We start from the raw sequence: 26,443 nt of genomic DNA, 5'->3' as shown, positions 1-26,443 counted from the left end.
ACAAAAGTACAAACAAGTCTACTGGTCATAAGCTGATGAACGGATAAACCAAATGTGGTATATCCATACAACTGAATATTATTCAGCTATGAAAAGAAATGTAGTACAACATGAGTGGCCCTTGAAAACATCATGCTAAGTGTAAGAAGCCAGATACAAAAGGCCATGTATTATACGATTCCATACAATATATATGAAATGTACAGAACAGTCAGATCTGTAGAGACAGAAGGTAGATTAGCGGTTGCCTAGGGCCGGTGTTATGGACTGGAATGTGTGCCTCCAATTCATAGGTTGAAGCCCTCACACCTCAGAGTGATATATTTGGACACAGGTCCTGTAAGGAGATAACTGAAGTCAAATGAGGTCATAAGGGTGAAATGATCTGATAGATAGAATTGGTGATCTATCTGATCTGATAGAATTAGTGTCTCTATAAGAGGAGACACCAGAGGGCTTGCTGCAACACCTTCTTCCCCAACCAGTCACCATGAGAACACACCGAGAGAAGGCTGCTGTCTGTAAGCCAGGAAGAAAGCCTTGACCAGAAGCTGACCCCTGGAGACCCTCTTCTGGGACTTCTAAGCCTCCAGGATTGTGCAAAAATAAGTTTCTGTTGTTAAAGACATCTAGAACTGTGGCATTGTGTTAGAGCAGCCTGAACAGGCTAATAAAGCTGGGAAGATTGAAGGGAGATGGAGAGTGACAGCTCATGGGCATGAGGTTTCTTTGAGAGGTGATGAAAATGTTCTGAGATTGATCATGATGGTTATATGACTCTGTGAATATGCTAAAAGAACAAACCATTGAATTGTGCACTTTAAGTGGATGACTGTATTCTATGTGAATTGTATCTCAAAAAAGCTGTTATTTTGTAAATGGCATATGTCATCTATGGGAGAATGACAGAAGTGGCTAATGCAGTCACTGCACCAAATGGTCATGGACAGAATGCTGAGGACAGAAGGCTCTTCATGTGCCAGTGGGTCACAGTGATGCTGAGACTGGCCAGACTAGAGATGGCCACATTTCAAATACTGCCTGTTTTACAATGTGATTTGCCTTACTATGCAAATTAGCTGTGGAGAAGTTAAATGAACCTGAAAATACTGCCGTAGATCTCTCACGATTATTAGAAGCTAATACTGACTCTCAGACCCACGCTACCGCATAGGTGAGGAAAAGAATTCTCACAACCATTCTGTTGTTGGCTCTGACCAGGAGAGTATTTGGTGATTGTGTATGCATAGAAATGCATCTCTCATTTCTTTATTTCTTATTCATTCAATAAACATCTGCTAAATAAATGCTACATGTTCAGGCAGTGTGTTAAGAGGTAGGGCTATGACCCCACAAAGAGAAATTAAAGATTCTGGAGTAACCAGGGAGATGGGAGGTGAATGGAGAAAGTACAGTAAAATTAGAGAAAAGTCTTTTTTTTTCTTTTTTTTTTTTTTTGAGATGGAGTCTTGCATGATCTCAACTCCCTGCAACCTCTACCTCCCGGGTTCAAGTCTTTCTCTTGCTTCAGCCTCCTCAGTAGCTGGGATTACAGGTGCATGCCACCATGCCCGGCTAGTTTTTTATTTTTAGTAGAGATGGGGTTTCATCGTGTTGGCCAGGCTGGTCTCAAACTCCTGACCTTGTGATCCACCCACCTCAGCCTCCCAAAGTGCTAGGATTTCAGGTGTGATCCACCACACCTGGCCTAGAGAAAAGTCTTAATTACATGTCGTTATTCACTACACACTTGGTAATTAAGATCCTAAAGAGAAGGGAAGGTCTACTTTACTGAATAGCAAAGAAGAATCTATAACTAGCCTATACATTATATTTAAAGGTATACTTTCATGGTGCCTGTGAGAAATTGAACTCATTTAACCTTTAAGGAATTTAAATCTCAAAGTGTGCACAGGATAAATTTGCTGGGCAAGTGCTTTTTTTTTTTTTTTTTTTTTTTTTTTTTGTAGTTAGTTCAAAGGGAAGCATCAATCTGACTCCACCAAAAGAGTCATCAATTCATTAGGGGCATTGAAAGCCACATGCACTTGTCACACAAACATCCTTACCCCAAAAACAGGTTGTGAGATTTGTATATAGGAGTCTGAGCAAATCTTCATGTCCTTACTTAACAACTGGAAATTTACTCATCTGCGGAGGCCGGTGACTAGTACCTGGATGATCTTTTTATCATTACCTGACAGGAAAGTTAGTGCAGGTTTTAAGGAGGAGGAAATTCTAGATTATCTCTCATTTTAGACTAAAATTATATAATAGCTGTGAGTTACCTGGGAGTGGTGGGGACTGGGGCACACTGGAGCTTTCGTGTCTCCACACTACCCAGTTCCAGAGGACTGTTGACGTGTAGGAATGTCGACGTTGTAATGAGATCTGCTCATTTTTGTGTGAAATCTCTTGATTTTAAAATATTGACACATAGTCCAAACATTTTAAAAATAATGTTCAGGCCAAATCAAACATATCTGCAAGGCAGACTCAGCCCATAAACTGCCATTATGCCACATCTGATCTAAGGTTCCTAGCAAACTAAAATTCCATGGAAGAAAGCCAAAATATTCATCCATTTCACAAATGTTTACTGTGTATCCTGCCCATATCAGGTGTTGGGCTAGAGAAAGCAAGAGGTATATACATAGGTTTTAACTTTAGAGTTTTTAAAATTTTAAAATACAAAATTTAATTTGTTCTTGAAAATGACTATAGAGGTGGAAATTAGGCAACCTTTCCTGTATGCATTTCCCAACTCGTGATTTTTAAAATGGTGACTTCCCCTTAAATGTTGTAAATTAAAACTCGGATGTGCAGCTTGACAGGCTCACGTCACAGTCTAATTTTCACACCCACACTGTGGAGTCCAGTTGTTCAAAGGACAATGGAAACTTGGACAGATCCTTAACTGTGCCATTAGGAGTTCTAACACCCTGCAAACAGGTGCCCGTAAAGCTAAATATCAAGTATCTGCACAGTTATCGTTGCTATAGATAGGGCTACATGAGAAGCCATCCTGGCTAGAACCTGTGGGCTTGTTCAGATGTGCACTCATAGGCAACAAGCATGCACACACATGCACACACACTACACACACACGATCACATATGTGCATACATGTGCACATGTATGAATGCACACATGCACGAACACACACAAATGCATTAAAAGGATCATAGACTCCTGGCAGCTCAGAAATATAAAGCCCTAAGACAGTCTCTAAACCAATGATTTTTTTCATTTTCCAAGAGGGAAACTGAGGCATAGAAAACTGAAGTTGCTGGCCCAAAGTCACATAGCTTGTTAGCCTCACAGCCAGGAAGCTGGAGCTTACATAAATATGACACTATATATAATTAGCATATATATATTAGCATGGTCAAGGATCTATATAACTATCTTCAGACTGGTGGCTCATCATGCATAAAACCATGCAAAAGCCTTAACCTGGTTCTTCACAGTGACAAAAAAAACAAGGAAGTTTTACCACTTTTCCCAAATACATCAGTTAAGAACAAGGGAATACAAAATGTGGCCCCCTGGGTCTGGGCTTCTGCCATCCTAGGTTCTTTTTTTTTTTTTTTTTTTTGAGACGGAGTCTTGCTCTGTCACCCAGGCTGGAGTACAGTGGCATGATCTTGGCTCACTGCAACACTGCAGCCTCCGCCTCCTGGGCTCAAGCAATTCTCCTGTCTCAGCCTCCCGAGTAGCTGGGACTACAGGCATGTGCCACCACACCCGGCTAATTTTTTGTGTTTTTAGTAGAGACAAGTTTTCACCATGTTAGCCAGGATGGTCTCAATTTCCTGCCCTCATGATCCACCCACCTCGGCCTCCCAAAGTGCTGGGATTATAGGTGTGAGCCACCGTGCCCAGCCTAGGTTCCTATTCTGTGACTGAATTATTCACAGCTTCTTGGAAGAGGACAGGACAGGACAGGTGGTAAAACCTCTTTATTGGGATTGGAAGAAGCCGAGGGCCAGGGAAGGGAGGGGCCTCGCCTGAGGTTACACGCTGGACCGAGAGCCCAGGACTCTTGACTTCCATCCCACAGAAAACTTTCCATCCCACCTGACTGCCATGCTCCGGGAACAGATCCTGGAAACCAGCTGTGGCCGCACGTGAGAGCCAGGTCTCCTCCCCAAGTGTTAGAAAGCCAGCTCTCCACTCCCCTCCTTATCAAACAGGTCTCAGTTTACACATGGAGAAACCGAGGCCCAGGGCCATGGAGTAATTGTCCTGGGGTAGGAGTGAAACCAAAGCGGCCTCACTTTTCGAACTTCCAGCATTTCGTTTAACCTGAGCATGCCCTAGATGCCCACCCCTGCTCGCTCCCCCACTCCACGTCAGGCCAGGCCAAACCTTTCACAGGGCAGCGACTCCCCCAGTTGCCTTTTAGAAGGGATTTGACTGAAAAACAAAAGTGTTTAACTGGCCTGGAGGACTTCTATTTTCCAGTTATCTGCCAGGTCTGTTTCTCCTTACGTAAAACACAGGCGCTTAGGGTCCTGTCCCGATGTACAGAGCTCCGCCTCCACATACTGGCCAGCAGCTTCCAGATTCCACTGGAAACCACTCAGTGGAGCGCTCTTCGCACATACGTTAGCCTGAGGGAGTGGCAGGGAAAGTGGAACGAGCCCACTCTCGCCCCAGTCACAGCATGTTCACGTCACAAAGGGACCAGCAGGATCCAAACCTCTAAGAGCCCCCACCCCAACACACACACTCTGGGCCTCTTCCGCCCCGTCTTTGCTTTCTCTCCACAAAGAGCTAGGCCTTTGGCTCAGCCGCCCTGACCTTGCTGCAGGGCTGGTGAAACTCAATAGCTGCCATTTCCCCAGTCAACTTGACAGGGCATTAATGCTGACGTCCAAAGGCGCCCTAGTGGTCCAAGTCCAGTAATTGCTTGTGGTGGTTCCTACTGGTCATAGCAGCAGTCTCTCTCTGGTATTCACAGTACAAGGTGGGGACAAACCTTCCCTCCCTGGCTTTGTCCTAATCCTCCCTTCCTGCCTCATGCACAGGGAAAATGTTCCATGTTCCTGTTGCGCTGGGGACTGGCTATCCTGAGACAATGACGGTGTGATCCCGGCCCAGAGGGGCTCACAGCCAGAGGGGAGATACCCATCTCAGTGTGCTCACCTTACTCAACCCTGGGCTTCCTGGAGGAGGTGGTCCTGAGCTGAGTCTGAGAGGCCAGGGAGAAGCCAGCCAGGTGAAGAGAGGGAGGGACAAGCATCACAGGGAGAGAGAAAGCACAGGAGAGCAGAAGCCCTGTGGATGAGGGTGGCATGGCCTGCTAGGGAAGGCAGGGGGTCTGCAGTGTTCCGAAACGTCTCCTCCCGTGGGCACCACCCTCATTCAAGCCCTTGTGCCTCTTGCTGGGACCACCAGAGCAGCCACCTGGCTGATTCCCTGCTTCAGGCCTCTCCCCTTCTGTTCCTTAGACCCTACCGACATGTGCGTCTGATCACATCACTCCCCGGCATACTCAGACATGCTCGACCAAATTCATCAGCCAGGCATGAAGAGCTTTCCCTGACGGGCCTCCAACCTCCTCCCATCTCTCCAGCCTCCTGAGCCTCTTCCCTTCATCAAGTAGCCCATGTTCTAGCCACTCCAGGCTGCTCCACATTCCACAGCCACGCCCTGCACTCTCCCACTGTCATGCCTTTGCTCAGGCTGTGCTTCCCACCTGGAATTCCATCACTCCAGCTCCTCTGCATTCATCTTTCAAAGCCCTTCCCTTGGGGACCCTGTTCAGCCTTTGCAGGGTTCCCCACAATGAGCTGATGAATCTTATTCCAAACTCCCCTAGGCACCTTGCCAGTTTTTGTATAATGCTCATCCTACTCTGTGGAGCACATTTACACTGAATCTCTCTCCCCAAAGATACTGGGTGTCCCTCAAGGGTCAGCTAGGATATATCTTAGTCTTCTCTGAATCCCCAGCTCCAAGCCCTGAGTGCAAAGAGAATGTGGTCTGAGGTGCGCATAGTCACACAACACTGATGCTCCAGCTGGGAACAGGGTGGTATGACTTGGACTCCCTTCAGGCCCACATTACACCTGCTGTCCCAAGCCATTGGCTATTCTACCCAACTGCTGTCCCCAAGTGGGTATTGGGGAGAAGGACATATTATGAAAGGTACCAGAGTTGGGGAGTGTCTAGGATAAGACCAAGGCTCACTGTTGTTTTGGGAAATGCCAAGCTAGAGAGTGAGACCTTTATAATGTTTTCTTTGAGGGCCTGGATTTGGTTAAATTCCTGCCAACTCCTCTCAATCCATCCCAGGGCTTTCAGCAGAACATCAGGCCATCACACTAGCAAACCCATAGTGACAGACTCTAAACCATCCCTGAATCAAGCTTCCCCTTCTTTAGCAATTAAAGAAAGCTTCCACTTTTTAGTTGGGCTCTTGGCTGCCCAGATTAATGACTATACTTCCCAGGCTCCCTTGCAGCTAGGTTGAGCCATAAAACCTAGGTTAGGCAATGATATGAGAAGTGTCTAATGGCAATTTCTGGTAACCTTCCTTAAAAGGCACTTGAATCATGGCTTTTCTCCTTTCTTGTTTCCCTTCCCTGCCCCTTTTTCTCTATTTGGATGCCTGGAATGTGGCCATTATGGCTATAGGACTACACCTTAGGAATGGCAGAAAGATGAGCTGGACAGAGTCTGGGACTCTGAGGAGTCCGAGGAGCTGAGCTCCGTCTCAGCCCTAGACTGCCTACCTGTGGACTTTTACTTGAGGGATGGATAAAACACTGCACCGATTACATCATTCTGAGTCTCTGTTACTTGTAGCCAAGGGGCACCCTACCTGACAACCCAGATTCTCAGCCCAGGTCTGTGAGGCCACAGACGGAGCACTGGTGCTTTCTAGTTTCAGATCCCCCATCTGTAAAATGAGGGTCAAGAGCCCTTTTATCTTGAAACCTCAGAATAAAGGTTTGAACTCCATATGGAAGTAACTTCTTGCTAGTCAGTTTTACTATCATTGGGTATGTGGGTTCACTTTCATTCAACCAGCCAGACACTGCATTATGGAGGTGCTTTGCCAGGGCAGTCGGATGTGGTGGTGCAGGTTGTGCACTGCACTAAGCCAAGGGCATTATTCACTCTATAGTCTATGTGAACAGTGTCTCCTGGAGTACAGTGTGCAACTTGAATAACTACGTGGCTGCACTGTGTCTGTGGCCATACAATATGCCCCCAGTCCCAAAACACTTAGATTCTAGAGGACAAATCATATACTCAGGCTCACATTTATTAAGGATCACCAAGTGCCAGGCACTGGGCTAGATGCTTTTCATCTAATCATATATACACATGTATATAGATATGTACACACGTATATGTTTTTGTGTGTATGTTTTTTTATGCTAAGAGGTAGAAGCAGAGTTGCAAACTGAGAGGCCTACAGGTCAATCAAATGCCAACACTTGGTTGGGTTTGCTTGGTCTGTGCATTTAAATGAGCTGTCAGCATTTTAAAATAAGGAGCCTACACAGTTTTTAAAAATCCAGATTTCCAGCATCCCTTGAAGCATTAGGTGACCTGGCAATACCAGGTCTGCACTCTCACACTGGCAACAGTTAATGGAGCTGAAAATGGTGGGCCCTTTAGACAAACTGCCATTTACCTCAGTCCCCACCACTCCCTGTTGTCTCTGACACAGAGGCCAAGGTCCGTTACTACATATCACTGGTTTTGCTGTTCTTTTCTTTCTGAAAATTTAAATGGTAAGTGAAAATTTTCTTACATACACCTATATTTCCATACCTTTCAAGAGAGAGAAAATAATAGATAAGCCAAGATGACCACATGGCTCAAGGAGACTGCTCCTTCCTTCATGTACATCATTTACATGACGCTGGGGGTACTTGGTTTCCTGCCTCCCAATAGGAAGTGCTCAGGAGAGTGGCAGAGACGGCGAATAGAAAGAGGGACAGAAAGGCAGGGTTTAAACTTTATCTGCAGTGATTTTCTGTTTTTTTTTTTTTTTTTAAGGGTGATCAGAACCAAATAAGGCAAAATGTTAATGTTTGCTAAATTCAGACGATGGGAACATAGGTATAGTATATACGGTATTCTCCTGTGTGTTTCAGATGTTTCTTATGGAACATGTCAAAATCAAATTGGAAACAGCTTAGTGTCGTCAGAGTGGAGCAGGTGCTGTGCTATGGGTGTGGGGTGGAAGAGTCTAAAAAAGCCTTCCTGAGGGAGGGAAGGAGAGGTCAAGCCTTGAAAAATGGGAGGAAGTGAAGGGCTCCAGGTCGAGGAAGTTCCCTAGCCAGAGAAGGGGGTTCTGAGAGGCGGTCATGGGTCCAGCAGACCGAGGGTGGGGACATAGTGACGCCGGGCCTGTCCTCGGCTCTGTGCACAGCCGGCAGTGTTTCTAAGGATGTGTGCCTATTTTTAGAGGAAAGATTTATTTCTTTCCATTTCAACTGTTTACTTCTGTCCCGGGCTTGCGATTCTGTCGGTTTGTGTTACAAAGGAGAATCACGGCCCTGTGGACCAAACTTGGCTGCTTCCTGGATGGCCAAGAGTGCCCTTGCCTTACAAGATACGATTTGGGGAATGAGTAGGGAGGCTTTTATGATCGTCTGATGGGAAGCTATGTGGAGTGACAGGAAGTCCCAGGTGGGCGCCTTGGCTCTGCCACTGACTTGCTGTGTGACCTTGAACAAGTCCTTTCCCCACTTTCCACTTCAGGGTTTTATTGATGTTTGGGTGTTTCATCAGTGAAATGGTAATAATGAGACCTCACAGGATGGATATGAGGATTTGATGAAATGCATAAAACACCAAGTGAATGACATGTGTCCAGGGCAGACTCCAAAACTCAGGCTTTCTCTACCAGTACCACTTATGTAGATGCTGGGGGTGGGCTACTGTTAGATGATTTCTAAGTGTCCTTGGAGCTCTGGGATTCTCCAATTCTGTTTTCCATTATTTCATCCTGTAATTCACGACCCTTTGTTCTCAGAACCGTTTTTTTTTTTTTTTGAGATGGACTCTTGCTCTGTCACCCAGACTGGAATGCAGTGGCGAGATCTCAGTTCATAGCAACCTCTGCCTCCCAGGTTCAAGCGATTCTCCTGTCTCAGCCTCCCAAGTAGCTGGGATTACAGGCGCATGCCACCATGCCCAGCTAATTTTTGTGTTTAAAGTAGAGACAGGATTTCTCCATGTTGGCCAGGCTGGTTTCGAACTCCTGACCTCAAGTGATCCGCCTGCCTTGGGCCCCCAAAGTGCTGAGATTACAGGCGTGAGCCACCATGCCCAGCCTATTCTCAGAGCTCTTGACACATTATGGACTAAGGGAAGCAGAGTCTGTCTGAATTTTATCACTTAATAGTTGTGTGATTCTGGGCACCTATTTCTTTATTTACAGAATGACATTAACCTCATCCTATGAGGATCAATCTTATAAGATTCTTGTAAATATTCTTGAAATGATGCCCATAAAATGCTTAGCACAGCACCTGGCATGTATGAACACCTTAGTAGAGCCTAGGCACAGTGGTTCATGCCTGTAATCCCGGCACTTTGGGAGGCCAAGGCGGGCGGATCATCTGAGGTCAGGAGTTTGAGACCAGCCTGGTCAACATGGTGAAACTCTGTCCTACTAAAAATATAAAAATTAGCCGGGCATGGTGGCACACGCCTGTAATTCCAGCTACTCAGGAGGCTGAGGCAGGAGAATCACTTGAACACAGGAGGCAAAATTTGCAGTGAGCTGAGATCACGCCATTGCACCCCTAGCCTGACCACCAAGAGTGAAACTCCATTTCAAAAAAAAAAAAAAAAAATACCTTACTAGAAAATCATCATTGGTTATTATTATTCAGGCTTTGCAGAAGGTCTGTTGTTTTCCATTATTGTTTCTATGGTTATATTGTGTCACAGATTCCTGACAACTAACTTTAAAATCAACTCTTAGGTCCCAATTTCTTTCTTTTTTTTTTTTTTTGAGACGGAGTTTCACTCATGTTACCCAGGGTGGAGTGCAATGGCGCGATCTCGGCTCACCGCAACCTCCGCCTCCTGGGTTCAGGCAATTCTCCTGCTTCAGCCTCCTGAGTAGCTGGGATTACAGGCACGTGCCACCATGCCCAGCTAATTTTTTGTATTTTTAGTAGAGATGGGGTTTCACCGTGTTGACGAGGATGGTTTCGATCTCTTGACCTCGTGATCCACCCGCCTCGGCCTCCCAAAGTGCTGGGATTACAGGCTTGAGCCACCGCGCCCGGCCTGCCAATTTCTTTTTAAGGTTGAATTATCTCTACCATCTTCTCTCCTGTGAATATTTTGAGCCTTTTACTGAGACAATTGAAAAAATTTCTGCCTTTTTCCCAAAGCCTCATTAACAATCAATATTTACAGTTAAATTCCTTGTGTTGGTGAATTCTCAATTCTTTTAAGGTTAGTATGTATTATGAAAATAACATAACAACTTCAAAAGAAATCAAATTGGAAGTAAAATTTGCTCATAATTCCCCAATCTGCTCTCTGAGTTTCCCTCTGGGCTAGTCCCAGAGGTGCTCCCAGGGAATGGTGGTTAACAGCACAGGTTACCGGGCCAAGCCTGTCGAGGTTGGAATCCCAGCCCCACTCAGATTGCATTCTGGGAGGTAACTTCATATCTCTAAGCCTTGGCTTCTCCATCTTCAAAATGGGGCTAATGACTGAACCTTCCCAGAGGACTAAATGGGATAATCACATAGGGCTTTGCTCATGGCACACTCAGGAAGTATTGAGTGTCTATTGCTCATGTGAGAACTGTACACTGCTCCCTGCAGAAGTCACAGTGACTTGTCATTCTCAAAACTGCTCTCTGTGCTGCCCCCACTGCCTGGTACAAAGGCAATCTGAACTGAGGAGTTGGCTCCGCTTCAGAGCAGCATCCACTTAACTCCAGAGAGACGAGAAAGGGCAGATCCTCTGGGGAATCAGTCAACAGCGGATACTTTTAGCACATGAAGCATTCCTTTCCCAAGGGAGTCCAAGTGCAACCACCTCATGATAAGCTCGAGTTTTTCCAGAGTGAGAGATAGAAAGTTTTGGGAACTTTTTTGTAATGTGCACGAGTTTGGAATCCTCTGCTGCAAACAGAGCTGCTTTCCAAGTCCTCGTACTCCATTCTGTCACATGACACTGGGGCTTAACAATTGCATAATCAGAAACGCCACACCATGAAGTGTTTGTTGAACTCAGGTACTAAGACAGCCAGGAATGGCTCAGAGAAATCATTTGTGGTTAGAGCCGAAGGGGGCTTCTGAGGCCATCTAGGCCAACTGCATTCGTTTTACAGAAGGGAAAATCGAGACACAAAGAAGGAAAATCATATGCCCAAGTCCAGAGCAGAGCCAGGACTGGAACCTGGACTTCTGCACCTCAGGCTCTTTCCCAGAAAAAAGGGGGATGATTTTCATCCAGCACCCCCACCCACAAAACCAGAGTACATCTGCAGCCCAAACTATCTCCCTGAACACTCCCATGAATCCTTGGAGTGACATGGCTAAGTTACGGACTCCAGACCCACACACAGTGGCACCGCCATCGCCTAGCTGTGGGACTTCGGACAAGTTACTTCATGTCTCAGTTTCCTCATCTGTAAAATGAGGGTGATAACAGGGCCTGCCTCCTAAGATCTGGATGATGGTCAAATGAGTTAAAATTTTCAAAGTCCTTAGAACAGCGCCTGCACACAGGGAGTGCCATATAAGCACTCATTAAACAAAAATAAAAACTGGACAAATATGAAGGCCAGGCGCGGTGGCTCATGTCTGTAATCCTAGCACTTTGGGAGGCTGAGGTGGGTGGATCACAAGGTCAGGAGTTCAAGACCAGCCTGGCCAAGATGGTGAAACCTGTCTCTACTAAAAATACAAAAATTAGCTGGGCATGGTGGCACTTGCCTGTAGTTCCAGCTATTCAGAAGGCTGAGTCAGGAGAATCGCTTGAACCTGGGAGGTGGAGGTTGCAGTCAGCCGCGATTCTGCCACTGCACTCCAGCCTGGGTGACACAGCAAGACCCCATCTCAAAACAAGCAAGCAAGCAAACAAACAAAAAACAAAACCAGAGGAATGTGGACTATAACAGAGAGGGCAGTGGCCTAGGTGCCAAGGAATCAGGGTTCTGATCTGGTTCTGCTTGTGTGTGACCTAGAGCAGGTTCTTTCCCCTCCCCGGGCTCTGCTCAGGCTCAGAAGTGGTGGGAGAGGCGGATACTTGCCAGGAGTCTCTCAGGGTCTGCATATCTTTGGCCTCTCCCTGTGCTGTGATTTCAGAGCACGGGCCAAGCAACGGTGAAAGTAGAACTGGAACATTTGTGCTCTCCAAAAAAAGAGAGGCCCTCTACGCCTTTTCAAATCTCACAAACTGTCTTGCAAATCAGGTAACAGAGCTGATCTCAGTGAAGGGGCCGATTGTGTGGCTGGGACAGTAACCCACTGGCCTCCATTGTCTCCTATGCTCTCTCTGGTTTCTCTTCTCTTTTCTCTGAATGGAGAGAGAAAGGGGTCTTTGAAAATGCCAACTGGGAAACCACAGTGGTGTGAGAATTGCAGGTCTCAGGTGGCCCATGCCGGCGCCCACATCCCTGTGCTCAATTACTTTTCTCCTGCCAGAGCTGGACATGTGCACACTCTGGAGCCTGTTTTGAAATCCGAGTCTCTGTGCCTGCCTGGGTCCTGTGACCCTCAGCAAGCTGAGCCCCAGGTGCTCTGCCCCTTCAGTTGTACCAGTGGACTGTCCCTGCCCTGCTAATCACCTGGGTGGGAGAGCCGGCTGTGTGGGAGCCGCAGGGGCCCTGGGTGTTGGCTGCTGAGGCCGAATACTCTGACGTGTGGGGTGGCAGACCTGCGGGAGCTCTTTATCAGTTTGGGGGTGAAAGGGAATACAGTTCCTGGTGGATGCACTCTGGGTTCTGAGCGGCCTCCTCCATCTGTCCCCCTCCACTCCCAGGCCTGACACTAGGCTCTGACCCTTGTCATCATCATCACCTGTCCTATTTGCAGCCATAGCCTGATCTAACCTCATCCCCACGTAGCAGCTCAGGGCAACTCTAACAGCCCAAAAGGCCTGCGGGGCCCTCAGGTGCACTTCCCCCTGGGAATGGCAAAGATTCCCCCGAGGGAGCACCTCCCACCTCTCACCCATCTACCTGACACCCCTCCAGTCCATGTGTCCTCAGCATCAGCTCCCCAAAACACCAAGCCCTCTGAGTCTCTGACCCTCAAGGGTTCCCCGAACCTACTGAGCAAAGTCTGAACCCTTCAGTCGGCCTTGCCACTCCCCTGCCCCGGTGTTATCTAGCCCAATCCCCTCCCCTCCACTTTCTAGTGGCATCTGATCCTCCACAGAAACCACACTAAGACTCTCATTGCTAATTACCTTCCCTACACAACACTTTCCTTGTGGCCTTTCTCAAGGCCCTCACTCGGCCTGGAATTAGAAAAATCCAGGGCCCAGTTCCAGTATCATCTGCTCTGTGACGCCTCGCACCAGTAAGAGTTAATTTCCTTGCAGAGCTTCCTGTCTGCTCTGGGTAGAACGCAGTTTATTATGCCTCCTTCCCCACCAGCCTGTGCTCCTGGAAGGCAGAGTCCCAGCCAGGCTCCCCTGTTGGTGGCCAGCACAGTGCCTGGTGCTCGGCAGGTAACTGAGTCACATTCATTGAGTCAACTGGAAGTGGCTATATGCCCCTTTTGTTGTTCCTTTATAAAACTGTTTGTTCCTGGAATTCTGTGTGACAGTGATCTAGGATAGAATTAGAACAGAGTAATTTTACAGCTTGATGTTTCCTTGCCTACATGGCTTGTTTGCACTGAAACACAGGCTAATGCGGAGAGACAATGCGGGGGAAGGAGGAATGCAAAGCTCTTTCCACCAGTGCCGACTTCTGATCAACCTGAGCAGCCTCATCAGGAAACCATCTTGTCGTGGCAGGCAGGGGAAGGTAGTGAATATCAGGAAGAGGGGGTCACTCTGCTGGAGGAATGTGTAATTCTATGGGGCCTGGGACCCGGGAGCCCTAGGCAAGGATTCTGGGTTATCTAGAATGAAGCCACTTAATCACACCTGGGTATAAGACCAGGTTATAAGTCAGGTTAGTTTAAGCCTGAAAGTGACCAACCAACTCTGTTATTCCATGGATAGGGCCACTGAGGTCTAGGAAGGACGGCAGCTGGTCCAAGGTCACATGGAGTGAAAGACACAGAGGTGGGATTGAGGGCAAAACATCTAACTTCTCGGCCTGCGTGTTTCCATCTGAACGATGCTCCTGGATGTTAGCAGTGACCATCTGTGGGTGAGTGAGACTGAAGTGTTGTTTTCTTTACGGATCATTGTTAAACTGGAGTTGAGCACTACCAAACCTGTTTTAAAACTGGTTTTTAAAAAGGGTGTGAAACATTCCATTTTTAATTAAAAATATATAACATGGAACATTTACTCAGTTCAGTAACTTTCATTATCCACATTCTCTGTGACGGGCATTGACCTGGGTGCCTGGCATATACTTGTAAGATGAAGACCGCTGTCTAGTAGGCCACCTACAACCCCCTCTCTTGGTCATGCTCACAGTTTGTTGTTGTTGTTGTTGTTGTTGTTTGTTTTTTGTTTGAGACGGAGTCTGTCTCTGTTGCTAGGCTGGAGTACAGTGGTGCGATCTCAGCTCACTGCAACCTCCGCCTCCTGGGTTCAAGCGATTCTCCTGCCTCAGCCTCCCAAATAGCTGGGACTACAGGTGCGTGCCACCGCATCCAGATAATTTTTGTCTTTTTCGTAGAGCTGGGGTTTCACCATATACGCCAGGATGGTTTCGATCTCTTGACCTCATGATCCACTCGCCTTGGCCTCCCAAAGTACTGGGATTAGAGGCATGAACCACCACACCCAGCCCCGTGCTCCCAGTTCTAGTGTGACTTGTTAAACCACATACACAACCAAAGAGACTTTTGACTCTTAACACTGTGTACCCTGACTACAGAGATGAATTCTGAGCATTAAACACACTTCTAAATGTGCCAACTATGAAACGCAATGATAAAACGACAAATATTAAATAAGAAGGATTCTTCTGATCCTTTATTCTTAGTCATTCATTCCATGACACATGTTCTCTACCAGCCTGAAGCAGCTGGCTGGATACAAGGGGGTAATGGCCTTTTGAAGACTCAGTTGCAGTGCCAGCTAGGTAGCCACACCTTGCGGGCTGGGGCAACATTCTCCAGAAGATTGTCTATGCTCTGAATCAGTAGGCAATTGCTTATGCCATTTCTCTCATAGCTAGGATTCACAGGTCAGGGAATCGAAGCTGGAAATGGGAGTGGCACCACTCACCATTACTCCTAGTGACCCACTAGCAAAACTTTTGCTTACTGTTCCCGTGACCCTAAGGTCTGCTGGCCTAGAAGTCTTAGTTTCAAAGGAGGAAAGTTCCACTAAGAGACACAACAATTCCACTAAACTGGAAGTTAAAACTGCCACCAGGCCACTTTGGGCTCCTCATGACTCTGAATCAACGAGCGAAGAAGGGAGTTGCTGGGCTGGCTGGGGTGACGGATCCTACCAAGGAGCAGTTAGATAGCTGCTGCACAAGGGAGGTGAGAAAGTCTGTGTCTGCACACAGGAGAGCCCTTAGGGCATTTTTTTAGTATTACCACGCCCGGTGATTAGGGTCAATGGAAAACTGCAACAAACGAACACAGGCAGGACTACTAATGGCCTAGGCCTTCCAGGGAAAGAACCACCACCAGCTGAGGTGCTTGCTAAAGGCAAAGAATGAGTAGTTGCAAATATTAGCTACAACCACCTGACTAGTTACAGAAATGAAAGCTGTAATTGTCATGAGTACTTCCTCTTTATTTTATGAACACTTGTGTTGTGTGTGTGTGTGTGTGTGTGTGTGTGTGTGTGTAGCAAATATCTTTGCTTTTTCCCTCTCTTATTCCCTTGTCATGTAATTCAAGATTGTTTGTTATTAACTTTAATGTTATTGATTATATTGGCTTTGTATAATAGGATTCAAGTATCATTAATTTTACATCATAGTATTTAAGGTACAGGATAGCAAGGAGAAGAATAAACATCACTCATGGACTACACCTCCTCTTCTGGAATAGGTGATAGTGTGTTTTCCATTGTACCCAGGATAGTTGTATCATGTTAGGTAGAATTATGACATCGTTACTGTCTTTATTTGGAAATTATGATTTAAAGAGATGTGTATGTGCCCAGTTGACAAGGGGTAGACTGTGATGGTTAATTTTGTATGTCAACTTGACTTGGCCATGGGATACTCAGACGTTTGGTCAAACATTATTCTGGGTGTGTCTGTGAGGGTGTTTCTGGATGAGTCTAATATTTGAATTAGTAGACTCAGTAACACAGATTGTTCTCCCTGATAAGGTGGTGGGCGGTGGGTCAGGGGTGGGGGGTGCAACTAATTGGTTGAAGACCTGGATAGAAAAAAAAAGCTGACCCTCCTACAAGTAGAAGGGAATTTCTTCCTGCCTGACTGCCTTACTGCCTTGAGCTGGGACATTAGCTTTTTTTTTTTTTTTTTGCCTTTGGCCTTAAACTAAAACATCTTTTCCCAGACCCAACTCTTCCTGGGTCTTTGGCCTGTTGGTATTTGTATTGGAACTACACCATTGGCTCTCCTGGGTCTCCACCTTATCAACTGCAGGTCTTGCCAGTCTCTATAGGTCTATACATAGAGTCTCCTTGTGAGCTAACACCTTATAGCAAATCTGTCTTTCTCCCTCTCTCTCTCTCTCCACACACACACACACACACACACACACTCTCACCCTCCCCCTATTGGTTCTCTCTTTCTCTGGAGAACCCTGATCCAATACATTAAAAGAAAAATCTGCAAAGGCAAAGTTATTCTATTGTCATTGCCATGGAAGGAGAAGGAAGTGGTGGCTTTGGAAGCATCCACCTGTTCCTCCCCAGGTCCCCTGCACTGGTAACAATGTGCTCCCCTTTAGCACCTACTCACATCAGGGTCCAGCTCATCCAGCTCATTTTCCAGGGTTCTGAGCTCTTCCTCTGTTAGGGCTCCAAGGATTTCATCTTCATCCAGGTCACGGTATTTCTCTAGTTCTCGTCTGTACGACATCGTGGAAGAACTTGTCTGCGTCTCCCGAGTTTCTGTGCTGATTAATACCTGCCAGAAAGACAAGAATCTTAGAAAGACCCTTCTCAGATCTGCTCTCACAGAGCAAATGGAGGCTCATCATTCACACAGTGGCCTGGGTACACTTTATGAATTGCCAGGATAATCATTACTATGGTGGAATACTACACTAAGTTTGGCTAATTATCTAACAAAACTTTGCAAGGTAAGGTCCTGAGGGTGTGTAAGTTAATGAATTGTAATTGGTTATAATTGGCATGGACATTAATTACAAGTAAATGGGTAATTATAAATGGCTTATGAGTGCCTGAAAACAATGTTATTCTTCAAGTAGTTCAAATACTTTTCTGTATAACTCTCCACCCTCCACCCTCTACCCCAGTGGGAATCAGGAATACTGGAAACTCTGCCAAAAGTGAGTTTAAAAGGGCCAGGGGAGTATCAATGGTTAATTGAGCACCTACTGCATGCCGGCCCCTTACCTATACCATCTCATTCAATCCTCACAGGAAGTAGTTTATAGAAATAGCTAACTTTACTACTGTATACCAAGCTGTGTGTCAAGTACTTCACAAGGACTTTCTCATTTAACCTATGAGCTAGGCATTTACTATTATCCCCATTTTATAGACAAGGACTTAGAGAGGTCACTTATAGAGTCACTCAATGGTGTGGTGAGCACACTGCCTAGTCCGGAGCCCCATTTCCCTCAAGAGGGAGCTGGTTTAGAGGGAAGAAGTAGCTGGCCAGCAGGACCCGGGGAAACCAGGGCTCACCTCTGCTGCTTCCCAGACTGCTCTCTCCTGCTGGAGAAGCCAACCGTTCATTTCCCGTTTCACAGATGACACCCAACACCTGTATTTGGACCCTGTCTCTGCTACTTCCCATAACCATGACATTTTCAGACCTGTTAGCTCGTCTGAGCCTCTCCACACACCCTGTAAGTTGGTCTTCTTTTTTTCTTTTTTATACCTTACAGGTCTTCTTGGATACTAATAGGTCTTTTAATTAAAACATTTTTATTAGAGAAAAAACTGAGGGATGGCCTAATGGCATGAGTCAGGACCCGTGACCTCCGTCCAAGTGTGCTCTCTACTCCACCACACCGCCTCCCCTGAGCTAGGAGGGACAGCAGGACCTCGAGCCCTTCTGTCCTCCAGGTTGGCTAAATGTAGTACTGTGCATAGAATCAGTGTGACGGGTTATATTGTGTCTCCTAAAAACTCATATGTAAGGCCGGGTACGGTGGCTCACGCCTGTAATCTTAGCACTTTGGGAGGCTAAGATGAGAGGATTATTTGAAAAATACAAAAATTAGCCAGGTGTGGTCGTGTGCACCTGTAGTTCCAGCTACTCAGAAAGCTGAGGTTGGGAGGATTGCTGAGCTCAGGAGGTCAAGGCTGCAGTGAGCCGTGTTCCTACCGCTGCACTCCAGCCTGGGTGACAGAGATCCAGTCCCAAAAGGTAAATAAATAAAGGAAATAAAAATAAAAATTCATATATTGAAGTTCTAACCCCCAGTACCTCAGTAACCTAATATCACGTTGAAAGTAAGAATGTGACCTTACCGTGACATAGGGTCAGTGCAGATATAACTAGTTAAGTTTAGACAACGTTATACGGGATAGGGTGGACATAGACACAGCACAGTAGGAGAACACCATGTGACGATGAAGGCAGAGGTTGGGGTGATGCTACTATAAGCCAAAGAATGCCAAAGACTGCCAGCCAGCCACAGAAGCCAGCCCCAGAGAGAACTCACCCTGCCCACACCTTGATCTCAGACTTCCAGCCTCCCAAACTGTGTGGCAGTAAGTTTCTGTGATTTAAGCCACCCAGTGTGTGGAACTGTGTGACAGCGGCCCTGGCAAACTTCTGTAATAGATAAGACCTTTTTCACAGCAATGTATGTATGCAGAGCTCCATGCAAGTCAACCGACCAATCCACCGACGGCTCATCTGTGAAATAATAATGAAATTTTCTAGAGTAGAGAAAAATGAAAACTGGGAAAGGGCAATCAACCAACTGATCCAAAAGCTGGCTTTAGTTGTTAATTAAAAATAATTAAAGTCATCTAAAATGAACTAAAACCAAAGTTCACTAAGCTAACAGAAAAAATCTGTCTCAGAAAGCAGAGGACACATTTTATCAGTGTAAGCCTGTGCATGTGTGGGCCTATTTGCTGGAGAAATCCAAGTATATGAAAACTGGCTTGATAAGAAGGACTTGCTTCCCAAATACAGAAACCCCAGTGCCATCCTTTTCTCTCAGAATGGCTCAGCTTGGCTGTTAGGCCGTCTTCTTTCCAGACCTCAAGAATGCAATTCTCAGACCATAAATGGCCCCTGCCACTTCATCCATTTCTATTACTTCCAAAGAAAGCCACAACCAGCGGACAGTGCTCTGGTGTCCGTGAGAAACCTTCCTGAAGGCCCTCAGAGAACAGCACAATTTGGCTTTTCCTAAGTGAAGCCAGGACAGGGAGCGGATCCATGATCTCCATGCTGGGGCAAAGAGCGATGCTAAGGAAGGGCTCAGAGTCTTCCAGAACCAACTCACAGAAATGTCCACAACTGCCTGCAAACTAGCATCTCTTAGAGGGGCTGCAAACACAGCTTTTGGTGTTCAAACGGGTTTGAGGTTATACGAAGTTCCCTAGGACTCTGGCCTGCAGGACTTCTCAAAAACGTCAGTATGTGGCTATGCAGTGGAGTCTCCAAGAGGAACAGGTTGCAAGCAGAGTTCCCCAGTCTTTTTGGTCATAAAAGCACATCTCTGAGAGGCTGCACCCAGAATTGGAATCTCACAAAACCAAGTTTGGAAAACATACTCTTTGCCTTACCTCTGGTCACGTCAGAACCACACAAGAAGGGACACAGGGACAGGACCAGCTGAGACATGCTTCTGGGGACTGTCAGACAGGTTGGGAACCCTGGGAGCTTCTCATGCTTGTCACCTCTTCCAGCTGCCTCATTTTCTAGGTGCTTTATGGTAAAAGCCTTAGAAAAAGAGCCATGGACAGATTCTGCAGAATGGACAAGCCAGGCTGAGGGAGCAGGGGAGAAAGAAATCCTTTATCAAAGCCAGCTTGGGGAAAGGGGGCTGGGACAAGAGCCAGAAAAGAAAGGAGGTGACAACTGTGAGGCCTGCTGAAGGAAGGATATGGGGTGTGGCATTAGGCCTCCCCTAGAGATGCCACCCGAGGGGTACAAATCATGACATTTCCTAAAGAAGTCTCCTCCTACTGGACCCAGGAAAGTTAATGCACCACTTACACACCTCAAGGTGCTGTTGATTTCTAAAATCCTACTTCACAGGATTTAAAAAGTCCTTTCTAATGTCAAGAGTCCTGTGAATATTATGGAGTGATGAGGCACGACATTCAATAAACTGAGAAGAACCAAAAACTCTAAGGTAAACTGTGAAGGTGTCAGTTTCAAGCCACACTCATCCACTTGGCTCACAAGGACGGTTGCCAGGAAGCAGGATTCTCCTCCTGTGGTCGAGGAAGTGGGAGAGCTGGAGGTAGGGAAGAGACAGGGCGGGAGGGAGGCGAAAGCAGCGTATTTAGAGAGCCCGCTGCAAGCTCACTCTTAAAACACGGCTTGGAAGAGATTGTATTTTATAGCTGCTAAGAAAAGGCCTCCGTTTCCTAAGAGAAGAGGTGTCAGGGATGGAGCACAGGCTTGGGCTTCACAGGACTTGTGCTTGGAGTGCTAATTGTGACAGTGACTCCCTGGGTGGCCCTTGCTAAGTGCCTTCCCTCCTCTGGGCCTCTGTTTGCTCCTCCGGAAAATGAAAGCACTGACTGACCCAGCTGGTTTTTAAACTATGCCAACAGGAGATGTCAGCCTCTGAGAACCTGCCTCCAGGGCCCTGCAGAGGGTTAGGGACAAGTGAGGGGACTCACTCCTGATTTTACCTCGTGTATTTATTTGAGGTTCCATATAAAATTTTACTTGAAGGAAGGATTCTGTGGCTCAAATAAAAAATGGAATATCCCCGGACTGGGTTTCGTGGTCTGCATGGTGAGAGGCTGACTGTGCTCGCCCCCGTAGGGTGTCGTGAGGATCACTGGGCAGCAAGCAGAGGAGGCTATAGCCTGGGGCTGGGGCGGTCAACGGGCTTCACAGGTCTTAGCCATTACGATGAGGCTGTCACTGCTGGAGTCTCTACTTCCTTTCCCCCAACCACACTGCACACTGTCATCAGACTCTAAGGTACCTCAGGAGAGGACCTATGTTCCATATGTCTTCATGTCCCTGTGCCTTGCCCTGTGCCTGGTCCAGGGTGTCACCTGAGGAGTGGGGGATGAGCACCCCTGGCTTCTGGTCTAGGGTTCTTGGAACGCTGGCAAGTCCCTTTTCTCAGATGCTCTGTTTTCTCATCTTTATTTCAGAAAGAGTGGACCAGGTCTGGGGGGATTGAAAGTCTGAGAGGGGAGGGATGGGCAGAAAGGGGGTGATGAAGCCTCTGGGGCTCCCAGCATGGCCCACCTGCAGCAGCTTCTCTGTGACCCGAGCAAGAGTTGGTGGGAGCAATAAAAGGACAGGTAAATACACTTAAAACACCCTTGCAAACTCAAGTCTTCCAAATCTGGTGTCTATTTTACGCTTACAATGTATCTAGCCACCTCGCTTCTCCGTGGCAGAAGCCTCAAGCCTCCACTGAATATGAAAAAATAGAATTTACAAGCTGTGCCAGGAAGTAGCACTCGGCAGGTTGGACCGTAAAGATGAAGGGGTCAAGGGCTGAGGCCACCCATCATGAAAGCCTCAGAAATGAAAGCTCCGAGAAGGCGCAGCTCCTGGAGTACACAAGGCTCTTTTAAATCTTTCACGGGCAGCCGGTCCAGTCGCTTCTGCTAATGGCTTCTCCAGCACTGCCCGCCCATGTGGGAACACTTCGGAGGAGGCACTTAGGCGGCATCATCTTGATTTATGGGCTGCGCTTCCTTGAGCTCAGGAAGAGCTGAGTCACAAGTTCAAATAAATATTTTCCAGTTATACTGACTCATTATTTTAGCCACAGTGAACATTTTGAGGATGAGAAGGCAAGGTTGACTTAGAAAGTTCATCCTGGCCGGGCGCGGTGGCTCACGCCAGCACTTTAGGAGGCCAAGGCGGGCAGATGACGAGGTCAAGAGATCAAGACCACTCTGGCCAAGATGGCAAAACCCCATCTCTACTAAAAACACAACACTCAGCTTTGCATGGTGGCATGCCCCTATAGTCCCAGCTACTCAGGAGGCTGAGGCAGGAGAATCGTTCGAGCCCAGGAGGTAGAGGTTGCAGAGTGAGCTGAGATTGCACCACTGCACTCCAGCCTGGCGACAGAGCAAGACTCCATCTCAAAAAAAAAAAAGAAAAGAAGAAAAGAAAGTGCATCCTTTATGCCCCAAATATTTGTGGATTTGTCCCTCTCTTCCGGAAGACGTTTCGGCTAAAGGGACTTCATGCCATGTTCCAGCGTCACTAAATCCTGTGTCCCAAGACAATACCATCTACCTTCCTCTCTGGAATCTCTCTTCCCTTGGCTTCAGGGAGGCACCTGCAGTGCCCCCTGTCCTTCCTGAGAGCGCCGTCTCCCCGCTACTCCCCTGCCCCCTTTAAGGGGCCCCTCTCAGGGCAGACACGCTTCGATTCGTATCACAGGACACCCTCCACTCTCAGATGATTGGGCAGAGGGGTGCCTGCCTCAACGGTAGCCAATTGTTTGGCAGGCCAGTGACAAGGTCCTGATGTGGTGACAACAAAAAAACCAAAACCAAAAAGAGGAGTTGGGCAAGTAAGCTTGTTGTATTCATTCATTGTATAATGCTTGTATTCATTTCCTGGGGGTGCCCCCAACAAAGCCCCACAAATCAAGTGGCTTACACAACAGAAGTGTGCTGGCTCTCCATTCTGGAGGCAAAAGTCAGAAATCAAGGCTCAGCCGGGTTGGCTTGCTCTGAGGGCAAATCTGTTCCCAGCTGCTCCGCTGGCCTCAGGTGTTCATCAGCCTGCAGAGGCTCCTTTCCCTGGTTTTTTCTTTGCAGTATCTACCCTCTGTGTGTGTCTGGGTCCAAATTTCCCCTTTTTGAGACGGAGTTTCACTCTTGCTACCCAGGCTGGAGTGCAATGGCGCGATCTCGACTCACCGCAACCTCCAACTCCTGGGTTCAGGCAATTCTCCTGCCTCAGCCTCCCGAGTAGCTGGGATTACAGGCACGTGCCACCATGCCCAGCTAATTTTTTTTTGTATTTTTAGTAGAGACGGGGTTTCACCATGTTGACCAGGATGGTCTCGATCTCTTGACCTCGTGATCCACCCGCCTCGGCCTCCCAAAGTGCTGGGACTACAGGTGTGAGCCACCGCGCCCGGCCTCAAATTTCCCCTTTTTATGAGGACAGCAGTCATATTGGATGAGGGTTTCCCTAAGGACCTTATTACATTCACAGGTCACAGTCACAGATACAACTTTTTTGGGGACACAATCCAGCCCATAATAGCACGGAACTGGGACAGGAGAAGATGGGGCAGGTGTTGGGGCAGTTGGGGTGAAGAGAAGCTGGGGGGCCCATGGCAGGTGCTGAGGCCACGGGGGATGAGACTGGGCAAGGGAGCGGAGTCCTAAGGGACAGCTTGTGCAGCCCACGAGAGACGGAGACACAGGACCCACCAGCGCCCAGGCCCCACTCCAGGCCTCGATGGTACGGCTTAGCCTGGTTTCCCACGAGCCTCCCATCCTCCCATGAGCCTGTCCAGGCCCACCCCTCTGGCCACACCCAGTCACTATTCTAAGGGACTTTAATGCGCCCCCACTCCTCGCAGCCAAAGTCTCCTGGTTTCCCCACTTCCTTTCTGACTCCTCCCTGGCCCACCTGTTCCCCTGGTCTCTGCCCTCTTCTCCCATTCTCCCTGGCTGGTTCTCATCTCCTCCCACATGGGGCCTGGTACCTGGGATAAGCCGAGGACACTTGGACAGTGTTTGTCCAGCCCAGGCCCCTTCCTGAGCCCCTGGTCCCCACTGGGTACCCAACCCTGTGTGTGTGTCTGGCTTCAGCACCACTACCATTCCCTGGCCTGGTTTGCAGCTCTTCTGCTACCTGTCAGACACCCAGGCCAGACCCTTGGAGTAAGCCTAGACTCCCCCCAACCCCTGCTCTCCAGCCCAGGACCAGCCCGTACCTGACAAGGCTCTTTCTCTTTTTTAAAACTTTGTTTTTGCTCTGTCACCCAGGCTGGAGTGCAGTGATGTGATCAAAACTCACTGCAGCCTCCAACTCCCAGGCTCAGGCAATCCTCCCTCCTCAGCCTCCCGAGTAGCTGGGACTACAGGTTTGCATCACCATGCCCAGCAAACTAAAAAAAAATTTTTGTAGAGATGAGGTCTTGCTATGTTGCCCAGGCTGGCCTTGAATTCCTGGCCTCAAGCAATCCTCCCACCTCAGCCTCCCAAAGTGCTGGGATTACAGGTGTGAGCCACTGTGCTCGGCCTCTCCTCCCCACCCCACAGGCCCACTATCATTTTGTTGTTATAGTTGCTTTTCAGATTGTGGTAAAACACACATAACATAAAATTGACCATTTTAACCATTTTTAATGGCACAGTTCTGTGGCATCAAGTACACTCCTGCTGTTGTGCAGCCCTCATTACTATCCATCTCCAGAACATTTTCATTTTCCCAAATGGAAACTCTGTCCCCATTAAACACTGACTCCCCTTTCTCCCCTCCCCCAGCCCCTGGCAACCGCATTCTCCTTTCTGTCTATGTGAACTGGACTACTCCGTGGGCCACCTACGACTAGGGTAATGCTGTGTTGTCTCTTTGTGACTGGAATCCCATTTCCTTAACATCCTTGGATCTGTCACCCCTCTTCTGTCTCAAGGCACTGCCTCTTATGATCTTGGTGAGGGCAGCGGTCTCCCAACCAGTCCCCTGCCTCAGTTCTCCCTCCTTCCTATCCTTACTCAACTCAGCCTCCCAATGATCCTGGTGAAAATCAATCCTCATGCTGCTCCCAAGCTGAAAACGAGCTCCAACTCCCAAGCTCCAACTGCTTCCCAAGGACAGAGAGGGAGCACGTCTTTAAAGTGCACCCCTCCACACAGGCTCCTGGCACCCCTGGCTGGGATATTGCCCCCCTCTCCTCCCACAACCTCTGTGGGCAGCTCTAAGGAAGTAGCGCTGCCCTGCCTAGCAGAGGAGACTAGGACTTCCCACATCTCTCTGTGTCCCCAGGCTGAGCCGGACAAGGGCCAAGATCACATCTGGCATCTGCACATCTCAGCGCCCAGCCCCTGCCTGGTTCAGAAGGAAGGCGGTTACTGCAGATGGAACTGAATTGTCCGTCAAGGACTCAGACACCTGGGAGCAGGGTAGAAAACTGAATCCTATCTCAGGCCAGTGACTGGCAGGGGAAGAAAGTCAACCAGGACTTGACTGGGTGGGGTAGGGGAAGGTGTGGAAGGAGTAGACAAATGGTAATGGAAGTTGGAGGAGGGTTAGCTTCCTCAGTTTTTAAGGCTGAGATCAGGGTCATAAAATGTGGTGCAATAATTATGCCAATAACCATTCCTCCAATGTGCAGGGACCTTTGCAGCTCAAAAAAATAAAACTATTTTATGCTTGCAGTTTCATGCCCTGGGGGCTTGTTGTCACCTGTGATGGGTTCCAGACAGAAGAGAGCAGAGGAGAAACAGGGAGAGGGAGAGAGCCAAACTGAGAGGCCTGAGCTTCGCCTAAGGAGCACCTGTGTAGAATAGCCTCAGTTCTCAACCCGCATCGCTGAAAGATCCACCCAGGCAGGACTGGCTACATAATTTGCTGGGTCCAGTGCAAAGTAAAACAGTGGGGCCCTTTACTCAAAAGGAAAAAAAAGCTGCCATTAAAGGTACCGAAATGGGCTAGGCGTGGTGGCTCGTGCCTGTAATCCCAGCACTTTGGAAGGCTGAGGTGGGCTGATTGCTTGAGCTCAGACGTTCGAGACCAGTCTGAGCAACATGGCAAAACCTCGTCTCTACAAAAGATACAAAAATTATCCAGACATGGTGGTACGTGCCTGTAGTCCCAGCTACTCGGGAGGCTGAAGTGGGAGGATTGCTGGAGCCTGGGAGGCAGAGGTTGCAGTGAGCCACCGTCATGCCATTGCACTCCAGCCTGGTTAACAGAGCGAGACTCTGTCTCAAAAAAAAGGTATCAAAATATAAAGCTTTTTCTTTTTCCCATGGTCTCTCTCTTGATCTGGCATGGTGATTTTAAAAATTTTTCATTTTTTTTTTATTTTAT

At 47.7% G+C, this 26,443-nt stretch overlaps 1 protein-coding gene across 2 annotated transcripts in view; it reads right to left on the bottom strand.

Annotated features, from left to right (window-relative positions):
- TMOD1 (tropomodulin 1) overlaps positions 1–26,443 on the bottom strand; it is a 91,381-nt gene that overhangs the window by 51,576 nt on the left and 13,362 nt on the right. Inside the window, exons 1-2 of one of the 2 annotated variants that reach the window (XM_032240145.1) lie at positions 21,396–21,621; positions 17,033–17,200 (exon numbers count right to left, since the gene is read on the bottom strand). In XM_032240145.1, coding sequence (XP_032096036.1) covers positions 17,033–17,200; positions 21,396–21,419 — 192 coding nt within the window. In that variant the 5' untranslated portion in view covers positions 21,420–21,621. Of the gene's footprint in view, positions 1–17,032; positions 17,201–21,395; positions 21,622–26,443 lie in introns of those variants that run through there. The other variant, XM_032240146.1, reaches the window with a different exon arrangement.

The sequence above is a fragment of the Sapajus apella genome, unplaced genomic scaffold (genome assembly GCF_009761245.1).
Source record: "Sapajus apella isolate SASKATOON/1434 unplaced genomic scaffold, GSC_monkey_1.0 scaffold46, whole genome shotgun sequence".
NCBI lineage: Eukaryota > Metazoa > Chordata > Mammalia > Primates > Cebidae > Sapajus > Sapajus apella.
The sequence above is the reverse complement of the archived record's forward strand: the minus strand, read 5'-3'. Positions and strand labels throughout refer to the sequence as shown.